The 12591-nt window shown below is 36.1% G+C and overlaps 2 protein-coding genes across 2 annotated transcripts in view; one reads left to right on the top strand and one right to left on the bottom strand.

The window, feature by feature from the left end:
* The window catches only part of Pgant9 (polypeptide N-acetylgalactosaminyltransferase 9), a 245303-nt gene that overhangs the window by 170007 nt on the left and 62705 nt on the right, over nt 1–12591 (bottom strand). The window lies entirely within an intron of this gene.
* Nucleotides 492–12591, top strand: part of LOC138942831 (dnaJ homolog subfamily B member 13) — a 116092-nt gene continuing 103992 nt past the window's right edge. Inside the window, exon 1 of the mRNA XM_070313300.1 lies at nt 492–603. Within this exon, the coding sequence (XP_070169401.1) occupies nt 492–603 (112 nt within the window). The remainder of the gene's footprint in view (nt 604–12591) is intronic.

The following is a 12591-nucleotide window of genomic DNA, read 5'->3' as shown; positions in this document are numbered from 1 at the left end:
CTTCCGTTCACGTATACATATTAATGCCAAATTGCAAAACAGAACATGCAATTCGAACGTCACTTCACTATCGATGAAATGCACCACGTTGGCACTTTGTCGGGTACGATTTTTTTTTATTTCTATTTTTATTTCCAAAGTCAGCAAATGGAAAAATACTGACAAAACTCGAGTATGGATTCTCTATGATATCACCGTAATCTTATTAGAGACACGTTACGCGATCAACTAATCATATCGATTGTCGCTAACGTATGATAAGATAAACCGGAACCGAACAGAAATTCCTTTATCGCACCACAATCTAATGCGAAATCATTATCGAGAAAGGCGCTGAACCTGGCGACTACCAGACGGTGACTGAAAGCGGCGCCGATAGCCGGCTCGGCTCGTACACCTGCAATCTGCGGATTCCGTGGAGTAGGAGAAGGTGAACCAGGGAGGAGAAGGTTGAACCGTGAAGAGAGAAGGAGCGGTGGCATACTCTCACGATGGCCTTTGCGCGAAAGCAGCAGCGGAGAACCTTCGGTTCGTCCGCCGAGCGATTGCCCAACACGATGATCGTCTCGCGAAAGATCGTCGACGCTCGGGATTTTCCTCGACGTAGGTTTTTCACATCGTTTTCTAACACTTTCTAAAATTGAGCCGTGAATAGCGCGACCCGTCCACCTGTTGAGGAGAAGTCGGCGCCGCTGAATTATTCGTAAACGCGGCGACAGGAAACGCTTGGTCTTGGAGACAAAATATTCGCGCGAGGCATCTCGAGAGTTTCCGCGGCACCAATTTCTCGGGAAATCGTAGAAGCCAATCTCTCGGAATATATTGCAAACTGCATCTCGCATCTATATTTGCCGTACAAAGTAAAGTCGCTCTCTCAGATCATGTGCAGTTCTATCTTCGTCTCGATATTCTGTATCAGCATAATAAAATCGCAGTTGCCACGATTTATTAATAACCATGTGATATTTGTCGGTAAATATAGAGAAGTAATTCAGTGGTGCGATATGTATCTTCACTTTTATTTCATCGTTATGATTAGAATCGTTCTCGAGAAAACAAACGTGACAATTAACAAGTGGATAATCACTTGGAGGTAGTTTACACAAATGCAGATATATATTCTTGCTAATCCGAGATTGATTTTCCCTGGCCTTAATCGGATAGGAAAATAATATACGCAAAATTTACGTATCATTCGCGGAATATCCATTAGAAATCGTTGCAATATCACCATACATACAGATACATTCTCGCGAATTAAATTATAGTTATCACAGTTATCAGAATTTCACGAACAGTTTATTTCATAAAATAAAAATATTTAATATTAATATTCTTTTTTAAATTATTAACTACAATATTATTCAAAATTCTTTTATAATATTAATTCAAATTAAATCAATAAATACTTGCAGATTTGCAAGTAAAATTTCATCTCTTTGTCAATATAAAAATTTATTTCGATATTCAACGATAATCTAATGTAATCTGTAAAAATTATTATAAATATTAGCGATAAAATATTTTTTTGTAAGCTATTTACATACTCTCATATGTTTGAGATATTTGGTGTAAGCTTCTCTTTTTCTGTTAATACATCTGTTTTTTTTTTTTTTTTTTTTTAAATTAAACAATTTGAATTAAAAGCGAAAAATACGAAATACATGGATGTGTACGCGGTTTTAGAGTACTTTGCCGAGGTCAGAGCAAGCAAGTAGCAAGCGTTCAGAATGGGATAAATGCGGAGCAGTTAGCGTTTGTGAATCAAAAGCGAGTTTAAACGATAAATGCCGTAAAGCGATTGCTTCTCTCCGCAAATTATAGATCTTCGAGGCATGTAATTAGCGTGTAATGATGTGTAAAAGATTGTTGTATCGTATTTAGATTGCACGAATAAACGTCGAAAAAACCAAGCGACACACAGAAAATTACACATATTTTGTGTTTCGCTATTGTACACATTTAGAAATTTAATTATTAACTACAAACAATTGTTTTTTTATTTTCCAAGCATGCAGATATCAAATACTCATTTCTCGATTATTATTTATGGTATGTAATAATAAAAATTTCATACAAATATTTAAAATACTTTTCACAATCAATTATGCCTATAAAAAGTTCTAGTTTAAGGCAACTTTATGGTTAAAAAATATTTAATTTTCTAGACAATATATTATTCGATAATTAGATACTGTATTAATAAACGATAAATATTTTTAGTAAGGAATTTAAGTTTAAGAACGCTTAGGTAATTCCTATGAAAAGTTTTCCAATATTAAATTAGATTCGTGACCATGTATGCTTGTTAGAAAAAATTAAACAAAAATTTTATAGGGACAATTGTATTTCTTCGAAATGTATACGATTGTAATGTCAACCTGCGATCGCCTTTCATGCGGCGTTTTATTTCGCGATTGAATTCTGTTCGCGCGATACTGATAAGTTATGGTCACGGTCGTAGCTAACCGATATTCCTGCCAACAAATTCCCTGTAGGTACGGCTTTATTTATGGACTTTGTAATTCGGAAACCAGCTGTATGGAAGGAAGCAATTCGCTCGATTACCGATACAATATTGCAACGAAGTGGCGACAAAACGGGATCGTTCAAACGGGCAAAAAATGCCAGTGACGCGCGTCAAATGCATTTATTGGATGCATTCAAACAAAGCTAATTCACAAACGTTTTATAAAAATATAGGATTCTTGAAGTTTGGAAACTCGGATTAAAAGAGAAAAATCTCTCTCTCTCTCTCTCTCTCTCTCTCTCTCTCTCTTTCTAGCAATATGATTTTATAATCTTCACTATAAATATAGAGAGTATTATATATGATATTTATATATATTTATATAGTTTGCGTAAAAGTTCTATTTTGTAATAATCTTGATTAATTGTAAGATCACAATCGTATGTATGACATTCGCTTGAACCGCGTAAAGGAGCTAAACATTTTTTAAATAAAAATAATAAAAACGGAAAGCAAAATTTTAATAAGATATCCAATCGATGATATTCATCCGAATTATTGCGTGCCGTTCGATTTCGCAAACTCCCACGAATTTAAAAAGTTTTTACCGTTCCATTGCGAGAATCAGAGAAACGATGAGAAATTTCGCCGAGCTTCGGTTTCCCAAAGATCGGGTTTAATCAGAATTAAAGCGCAGAATTATGCGCTTGTGGACCATCGATCGATTCAAACGGTCTCGTTCGGTTTCGTTTAGAATGGAATAGGTCTAATCAGTGGCGGGATTTCCCGAGCGATTGCTGCCAGCGTTTCAAAGTTTGGAGGATCCTGTTAGATGGGTATCGGCTTTTCCTCGAATATTCGCAGAGAAATTACACATGCGTTGTTGCTGCCTGGTATCGATTTTGATCTACCACTCACTCACGGACTTCGCGTGTATATATTGTATATCCGGTACAACGACAACTATCATTGTAAATTCCTTTCGGAGACTTTCCATCACGAATATTCCGCATTTTCCGTATAAATACTTGGACGGAAAATATTATGTACGATATCATACACGATAAAAGTGTACATTAAAGATGCGTATAATTCATCGATTAATTCCGACATTGACTCTTATTTTCCTTTCGCTAATGGTATCGTAAATCACAATATGAATATTTCAATGTGTGAGTCTCTAGATATATGTTTTCGAGATAAATGTATGCCGTTCCCCAAAGTATCATTGTTATCATTGTCCTCTACGCGAGACGGAGAAAAGAGATTTTTTCCATGAAAAAATCTAACGTAGACATAAGACAAAAATACAAACGTTGATTAACGCAAAATTTTTTCATTACGATACATTCAAGATATTTAAGATTAGAGATAATCTCATATATTTTAAAATGTATATATCTTGTCGAGTTACGGACGTGTCCTTTTCCAGATTCAATGTAATATAATTTTCAATGTTTGCAACGTTTATAAAGCCGCGCGTCTTAATTGAGATACAGTCGTCACGGTGGAAAAGAAGTTGTTCTCCGCCAGACTTCCTCCGGCCAAGTGCAAAGGAAGTCCGACATCACGTTTCCTGGCCGTACACTCGACGAATTTGTAATTATCCCTGCGATGTGTACAGACTCCAAATGTCTCCGCTTTTGCACAAGAGTAATTAATAAATAATTAAAAAGACACGCGAGGATCCCTGAAGCATCGCCTCAGTTCTTTGTAGATCATATCGATCGAGCGCACCGACCCTTTAAATCCTTCGCCTTTATGCGACGGACAGACCGGGACACGTTTATTTAATTACAATCGGAGACCTCCTCTCCGATTCCATCCATTTTCCGTTTTTTTCTTCCATCTTATGACACTTTATATTTCGTTCGATACAGCTTGGCCGATACGATACGTTTTACAACTTTCTTTTTTTCTGGATATTAAATAGAGATCACATTACTAGCTTAGCATTTTTTATTTACAATAAACGTCATAGCAACAATTTAAGTATCTGCAATCTCGCGTTAATCATATGATTTCTATTTATACGAGCCATGATGTCAGTTTCAACGAATATTGTTGATGTAAAATTATTTTTTAATATTTTAATATTATTTTTTAATTTTTTAATATTTTTGATATAAAATTTTTCATTATTTTCATTTTCAATATTCATATCTATATATCTCTGTATAAATCTATATAATCTCTAATATCCAATAATCATATCTAATATTTATATCTGACATCATATCTAATGTTCATATCATATATTTCATATATAATATTCAATTATTTTCTATTACGTTAAAAAATTCTATTAATCATGTAAAAAGCTGATGTAGAATTAAATATAAATCTTGTATATATTTTCGATACTTTGATGCTATATTTAACCGACGTCTCAATTGATTTCCATGCATCATCAAGATCGTATAAACAATCCATTAAACCGCAGATTACGTTGACTACGATGCGGCGATCAAGAATATTAGAATTTACGACAAGTTCGTTGAAATATACCTGTATATCATCTCGATTGTTTCATAATTAATAACAAGTCCACAGTGACGTAATCAATCATACGGGAAGAAATAAAATACCGGATTTCATCTCAATCAATTGATATCATACATTGTATATATAGAATGTTATTGTAACTGTCATTGCATCGATGTCAAATTCCGGAATATTACATCGCGGCAGATAATTATATTCATTTTTAAACAATGTGATATCGTAAATAATTAAAAGTTTGGATATCGTTGGATTTGCAGGTACAATCGATAGACAAATAGCAATTTAATACGTAATATCTTGTGGCGGTGGGCCATTATTCGTAGGTATTCTACCATGAATATCACATCGGCGACACGAGAATATCGGAATATCGAGGGCAGTGTAGTAGATGTCAACGTGTCAAGCGGAGCGCAAAGTAATGAATTGTGACATTTAACAAGATTCACATAGATAGATATTGCAATGTTATTTTTCGTACGCGCGCAGTTACCCCAAGTGACTTCGTATCTTCAATCAACGATGAAAACTGAAAATAATGTGATTTCTCATCCATTTTTTCCATCGTCCGTGTTACGCTGCAAAATAACGTATCCCGCAAGATGGAACAAACTTCCATCTAAGAGAGCGGTTATTTTTAAAGGGGACATATTTTTAGGCTCTCCTCCATTCTCTGTCTCGTTCAACGTGTAACGTAAAAAATAGCCACGGAAGGATCTCTCGATGGCTGGCTGCAGCTTTTCCTTCCACGAAAAATTACTACATTTCCGAAGGGTCCCGACAAGTGCAACGATCATGGGCATCGATCCGCATCGGTCGCCGTTGGGAACTAAATTTGCCGACGGTAAAAGCAATTTATTTCCAACCCCGTCCCAGCTACCGGCGCAACAAAAATTGTATAGTCTGCCCCTGCAGACGCTGCCGCATGGCAAAGTGTAAAGTAATTTCTTCGCATAATAATTGCTTCCTACAATAACATAAAAGTATCTGTTAAATACACTTTTGTTGCATATAATACAACATAATTAAGTGTATTTCGTGTTTTCGCTCAAAAGAGAAGAGAATATACTCAAAAATTGTTGTTACTGCAAGTTTTTTTACGATTAATTAACGTTCATTCCTAGCGAAAATTATATCATCATCATTTAAAGACTTTTAGAAAAAAGATAATTTATAATAAATTATACTTCATAAGCGTAAGAAAAATATTTGTCAACGTTATTAATTAATACTATTAATAACCATTAAACTTTGTCAAAATACAAATCTATAATCGAAACATTTTTTTTTTTTTTTTTTTTTTTTTTTTTTAACTTTCCATGTTGTGAAAAATAATCCATTTAAGGACTTCGTCCATAGGCTCGATCTTCTCGAAAAATGACCACGAATTCCTCCGAATTTCTTTCCCTGCCCGGTGAAACGATCATAGCCGTCGATCCGTATCGGTTGCCGCGTCCGCGAGTTAAATTCACCGACGAAGAAGGAACCCTTCTATAGGAAAGGGAGAGCCTCCCATCCCAAAAATTCTATCGTACGCAATCTAGGAAGCAACCGAGCTAGCAGTCGCCGATCGAACGAGCCATTTCTCCTCGGTCTTACATCACTTTTATGCCCGCCATATTTCTGACCGGCCAAACGGTCCGACGAATAATGCATTATTTACGGCGAAATTCCACGAGAACCGACCGGAACCATCATCGCCGAGAGAAAAAAAATTCACGCCATCTCCTCGAGCACGATACGGTATTCTTTACTAGATTACGTGATTTTCTATTATAAATTAATATATAAAGATGGTTCTTTTCAGTGGTTCTTTTCTATTGATTTTTGGTTTGTTTGAAAATTTTCGCTTAACAATTATTCTCTTAATGCAGATGTTAATGATGCAATTAATGCATTATTAATATAACAATTAATGAAATAAAATATTCTTATAACTTTTTGTTATTGAAGAATTCATAAATTCATCGTGCACTTTTAATTATAAAAATTGTATACGTTCACTTTTAATCGTAAACATTCCATTTGATCGCGTCTATTAGTTTTTGCACATCGAGATCAAAATCTTTTATTTGCGCGACGATTCTTTGACGTTCCATTACATTGATTAAAATCCGTTTCATATAGAAGCAGCATTTTTACGCTCTCAATAATGACCTGTTCTATTTTCAACAAAAAAGAAAAATAATACCATGCACGCAAATTTGCATAAAGTCGTATTATTTTTTACGCGACACGCTTGAGAAATAAGATGGAAATGACGTATACGACGAGCTAGAAATTTCTAAAATTCACGATGAGACGCAAAGATTAATATTTTTAAGAGAGAGAGAGAGAGAGAGAGAGAGAGAGAGAGAGAGAGAGAGTAGCATCTTTTCATATATCTTTACAAAAATATGAGAAAGAAGAATAAAATGTTTTCATCAAAACTATAAAAATATTTATTTTGTAAAATATGAAATTTCTTTTTCTTCTTGTTAGATGGATATAAAAAAGGCGTATCATAAAAAAATGTAATATTCTAATCTGTTCGTACGACTGCAGCAAGATTTTTGTTTACATCGCTCGACGATTAATCTCAGTCAATTCGTTGGCAGCTTTCCGAGCAATGACTATCGACAGTTGCCGCAATTTCTTCTAATCTTCGCCCTTCCAGCACCGCCATATTCGCCACCTGACCCAGTATTGAAATATTATCGGCGTTAAGGAAGGTGCTGGAAGAGGAAAGATATCCTCAATCATCATAACCAGAATACGTCATGAGAGACGAGTCCGTAGACTTTATCAATTTATTGCCTTGCCATTTGCGAAAAACGAAAATCGTTAATCGAAATTTAATTGTCGAGTTTCGATGATGATTAATTTTCCGAATTCACGTAATAATTGAATCAATTATATACATATTTCATACATTCACATTGATAAAGATCTGATAGATATTCGAATAAATATAACAATATCAAATCGACATTGCCGTGTCACGAGGTCACCTCGGTTTACAGATTATCATAGAGTGCATTTACAGTAATGATAAATAATGTTTCACGATCGATCAAGAATCACCGTTTTTATACCGTTTTTAAGCTCACGCGTGCGACGTTGGGAAACTTAACGACTCCAACAACTCAGACTTCGCCATCTCCAGCTATGTCGCAAGATCGAGAACGGTAATGCAGATTTATCGGTACAAAATGATATTCCTGCAAAAAGCCATGCACGAAGATCGTTATGGAACGATGAATGGATCGAGCTGAAACGAGCAATTGGTTTTTCTGTCCGGCCTTTAACTCAGAATAATGTCCAGTTTTTTGCTGCGTGAGAATTTCACGTGAGAATTTCTTTAGATTGTGACGATTACCAAGGAATTAATAATCAGTTAGTAGCTTTTAATTATTTTTAGAATTACGTTTAAATCGCAAAAAAATTAGTAGCATTGTGTGAGAGATTTACGTAATTTGTAAGAAAAATGTCCACGTCTTTATTAGGAAAATGTTAACTTTTTTAAGAGATGCTAATAAATAAATGAAATAAATTATTCACTCCATTATCCTTGTTAATTATAAATTTTGATGTCCGGGGAACATTAATATTATTCAATATTTATATACCATTGGCGTCCATCTTTCATGGAAGATACGCGCGGTTAGAGAATGACGACGGACGGTGTGCTCCTTCGAACGTGCCACGACCCCTTCCTTCGTCCTGGGTTAATCTCAGTCGGAATAATTGCATCCTAGTATGTGATAGATGATGTCATCTCGCCGTTCGTAATCTCGTATTCCATAACTTCGCAATATGGCGCGCAACTTGCATCGAAACTCTCCAAGATCGGGGAGACGATTGTTACATGGCCGGGAAAGGAGAAGACAATCCCCGTAGCGAATCACAAATTAGCTTTTCCTACTGTACCAGAAGTACAGATCGTGTGATACCTGTCTGTGAAACGTCGAGATCGCGGACTTGGACACACAATCCTTTCGACAATATGGTTCGCGTGTATATCCCAACTATGCGTCAGGTATACAGATTGAAATATATAATTTGGAGTAACATCTATTTTTTTATATACTCCTCTTCTTTATTCATAACTTATTACATTCTCAACGCGGTCGCTTCGTATCTAATAGACACTTTAAATTCTGCATAAATTACTATATCAAGAGAAGAACATTACGCGCATTAATAATAAAGGAATGTAACTCTAATCAGGATATTCCATTAATTTAAAAAAAATATAATTTTAATATTCTATAAAATTATATATATATATATATATATATATATATATATATATATATTTATACAATATATTCGAAATGCAAGAAATTTACGAGAGAGGTCGATCAAAAATACGCACCGTAATTGCAATCAACTGGCTGTCCGTGTATCAACTATCCGCAAAAATACAGTCTTCCCGACAACAAGGTTAAACCACATCTCTCTTCGCGCGGTTTCGTATCTAACCCACGTCGAGCTACACGCCGTGTAATGGACCGCGAGCATCACGTCGTCTCTTTTCCCCTCTCCCCCTCCCCCCCTCCCACCCTTGGGCGCTCGCTCGCGCGCGCGGATGTTATTTAGTAGGAAGTACTTATTCACGAGAGCAGTAAAGCGGCCATTATAAGTCTCCGGAGGCAAATAACCGTGGAGCTACCCCAATATCGCCCACTTTCATAAATCGAGAGTCGTAGAGGGAGAGGGTAGAAAACGAAAAAAATAAGAACAAAAGACGTGGAAGAATGAAACGTAGAAACTGGAAGAAATGCGAAAAGCAGAGCGGGCAGGAGAGGGAAGGAGAGAGGGAGAGAGGGAGGGGAGAACGATCTCGCGTACGTAAATGCGAATGCAAATGCGATGGATAGGAATCGTGAACATGTATGATGATGGATCGAGACGCCAAGAGTGTGAGAGTGAAAAGCAGTTCGATAGGGGTATCTGAACAAAGGAGCAACGAATGATGTTCGCCAAAAGGGGAAGTTGATAATGAGCCTAAGAAGACGGCGCTGTGTAAGGATAAATCTGCGAGTGGATAGCGAATACAGGAAACGGAGGAGAGCGGGGAGGAAGGGGGCAAGGGGAAGGAGGGGGAAGGGAAGAGGTCAAAGTGCGGAAAGAGAGAGAATGATAGGAATCCATGGAAACGATGGCTGAAGAATCTTCTCGCGGAGTCGTCTTCAGCCGGGCTGCTGTACACAACGGCACGAAATTGAGGCGAGGAATGAGGGAGAGGGAGATAATCTTGCCTGCACTGTTCTCTCTCGACCTCGGAGCACAAAGGCGCCCAACGATCTGAAAACCGTCTCGTAGCTCTCTCTCTCTCTCTCTCTCTCTCTCTCTCTCTCTCTCTCTCTCTCTCTCTCTCCCCTCTCTCTCCGCCGTAACTCTGTATGACGGTACATAGTTATCAAGAGCGAGTAAACAGGAGAAAATTTTGACGCAACTGGGCAACGCGTCATATTATAGTTTAGCGCAACAATGTTTATATGATCTTCGTGATTTCTTGAATTTCGAAAATGTGATTTATACAAACCGAAACTTGACGCCGCTACTTTGTACAGAGTCATTGATAATCGTTATGTGATGAATTAGAAAAATGAACGAGAACATAAAAAAATAGGACAATATTTAGAAATCATATATTTATAATGCACGGTTAAAATAATTTCAAGGATATTGAAATTTTTTTCTATTATTATTATTTCAGAGATATCACGAGATTTTAATATATACATAGATCGTGTGTGCTTGTCGGAAGCTTATCGTTCACATAAAATATTCCATTTCTCGTTTCTCCTCGGGTCTGGATTAAAAAAGTAAACGATAAAATTTTTAATTTCCCTTTTTCTTCGCAAGCTGACTGTCCATTTTAACAGAATTTCTTGTTAGCTCTCATATTTCTCCCGGTATATACCTATGGCGAATTCGCGATTGCCCATCCAATCGCGCAAACCGTCCTCTTGGAGTTTCGATTTCGTCGGTCGGCTTGGTAGCACTAAAACGGAAGTTTCATTTCAGTCCCTTCCTGCCGCGGTGCCTTAAAATTTTAAACGGATCGCTCGGGATACGAAGGAATCGAAGGAAAAAAGACACAGCGTTCATGCAACTTTATCGACGATGAAAGGACCTGACCCTGACCTCGCACGGAGGTGACAACCGATACTTCGCTTTTCCATGGACCTCAGGAGATTTGGTTTCCCTCGTTCAACCCCATACGCTATCGCGTTCTTCGCTCTCCAAGGCGGAAGCGAGAGAAATATTCGCATATCATATCCATAATTACAAACTACGTATAATTTTATAATCGTACCTATGATGTAATAGAACTTCAAGAGAAAACATGACAATAACAAAAAAAAAAAAAAAAAAAAAAAAAAAATCTATCTGAATGTAGTGTATAAAAAGTAGAAATAAAATCTCTTGCGTCGAATGTCGCGAATAACTGTCATTAAGAGAAAGTCTGATAATTGCTACGCTACTGTGCCAATTTACATACCTATTAATTAGAAACTGCTAAACATTGTAGATTAAAAACATCTGGTGTATTTATCACGAAAAGCACTGATTATTTGCAACATACATATTATATCGAGAAATTCGAGAAATAAATCATTTTTATTAATCTTATAAATTTATTAATTAATTTATTTAAAAAAAACTTATAATTTATTAAAATTATAAATAAATAGCAAATTATTAGTTAATTTGATCGAGAAATAAACCAAAGGAATATTGACAAATGTTTAACCGATGATAATTTTTTTGTAAGTAATAAAATTTGAGGATAGAGAGCTCAATAATATTGAATTAAATTATCAGAGATGATCAATCAATCAAGCAGTTAAAGAAATGACTAAAATAATTCGCCTGAGAAATAGAGTGTCACGTACTTTTTAACAGATATCAATGTCGACATAAATGTCAGACATTGATGGCAGATGAGAATGAAACTTCAATGAATTTAGGAAACTCTCATAACAAGAAGCAGTGATTATCGACAGCTGTCGACAATGTCTTGAATTTAATAGCCGCTGGGTAGATCGAATCTCGCGAGCAGGCGCGAAATAATACAATATAAATCGATATATGTAAAAAAATAATTTATATATAGCTTCTTTTTTAGCAAGTAAAAGCTCTTACTTACATACATTACGATTATGTGACACATTTTGTGCGCGCGTGCGTATGTGTGACGCAAGAATCATGAAATAGCGTGAGTTCAGATTGCAATTAAAACCGCGACGTTTCAATGTGAACTTCGTATAACTCAATATTAATCCTCATTATTATAGTATGCCAATATCTCTGTTTTAGCTCGGCCAATAACGTTCCAATGATAGTGACACGTGCTATATAAATACGATGGTTACATATAAATCGATGTGAAATTTGTCGCGCGGATCAATTTTAAAGGATTAACACGCGTGTTTTATGTGTATGTGTCGTATGTGCGTGTGTGTCCCGGTTCAACAAACGCGCTCCGTTAATATTCCGATAACGCTCGTAATTTTGCGGATCCGCGGCAATATGACGATGTAAAGTACAAAGGTTGACATTGTCCGGTGTACATATAATCCACGCTATTTTCGCTTTGCGGGGCATTGAAATTCGTTTAAATTCCA

The sequence above is a fragment of the Polyergus mexicanus genome, unplaced genomic scaffold (assembly GCF_030449975.1).
Source record: "Polyergus mexicanus isolate NDT 795.1 unplaced genomic scaffold, iyPolMexi1.0 SCAF_24, whole genome shotgun sequence".
Lineage (NCBI taxonomy): Eukaryota > Metazoa > Arthropoda > Insecta > Hymenoptera > Formicidae > Polyergus > Polyergus mexicanus.
The sequence above is the reverse complement of the archived record's forward strand: the minus strand, read 5'-3'. Positions and strand labels throughout refer to the sequence as shown.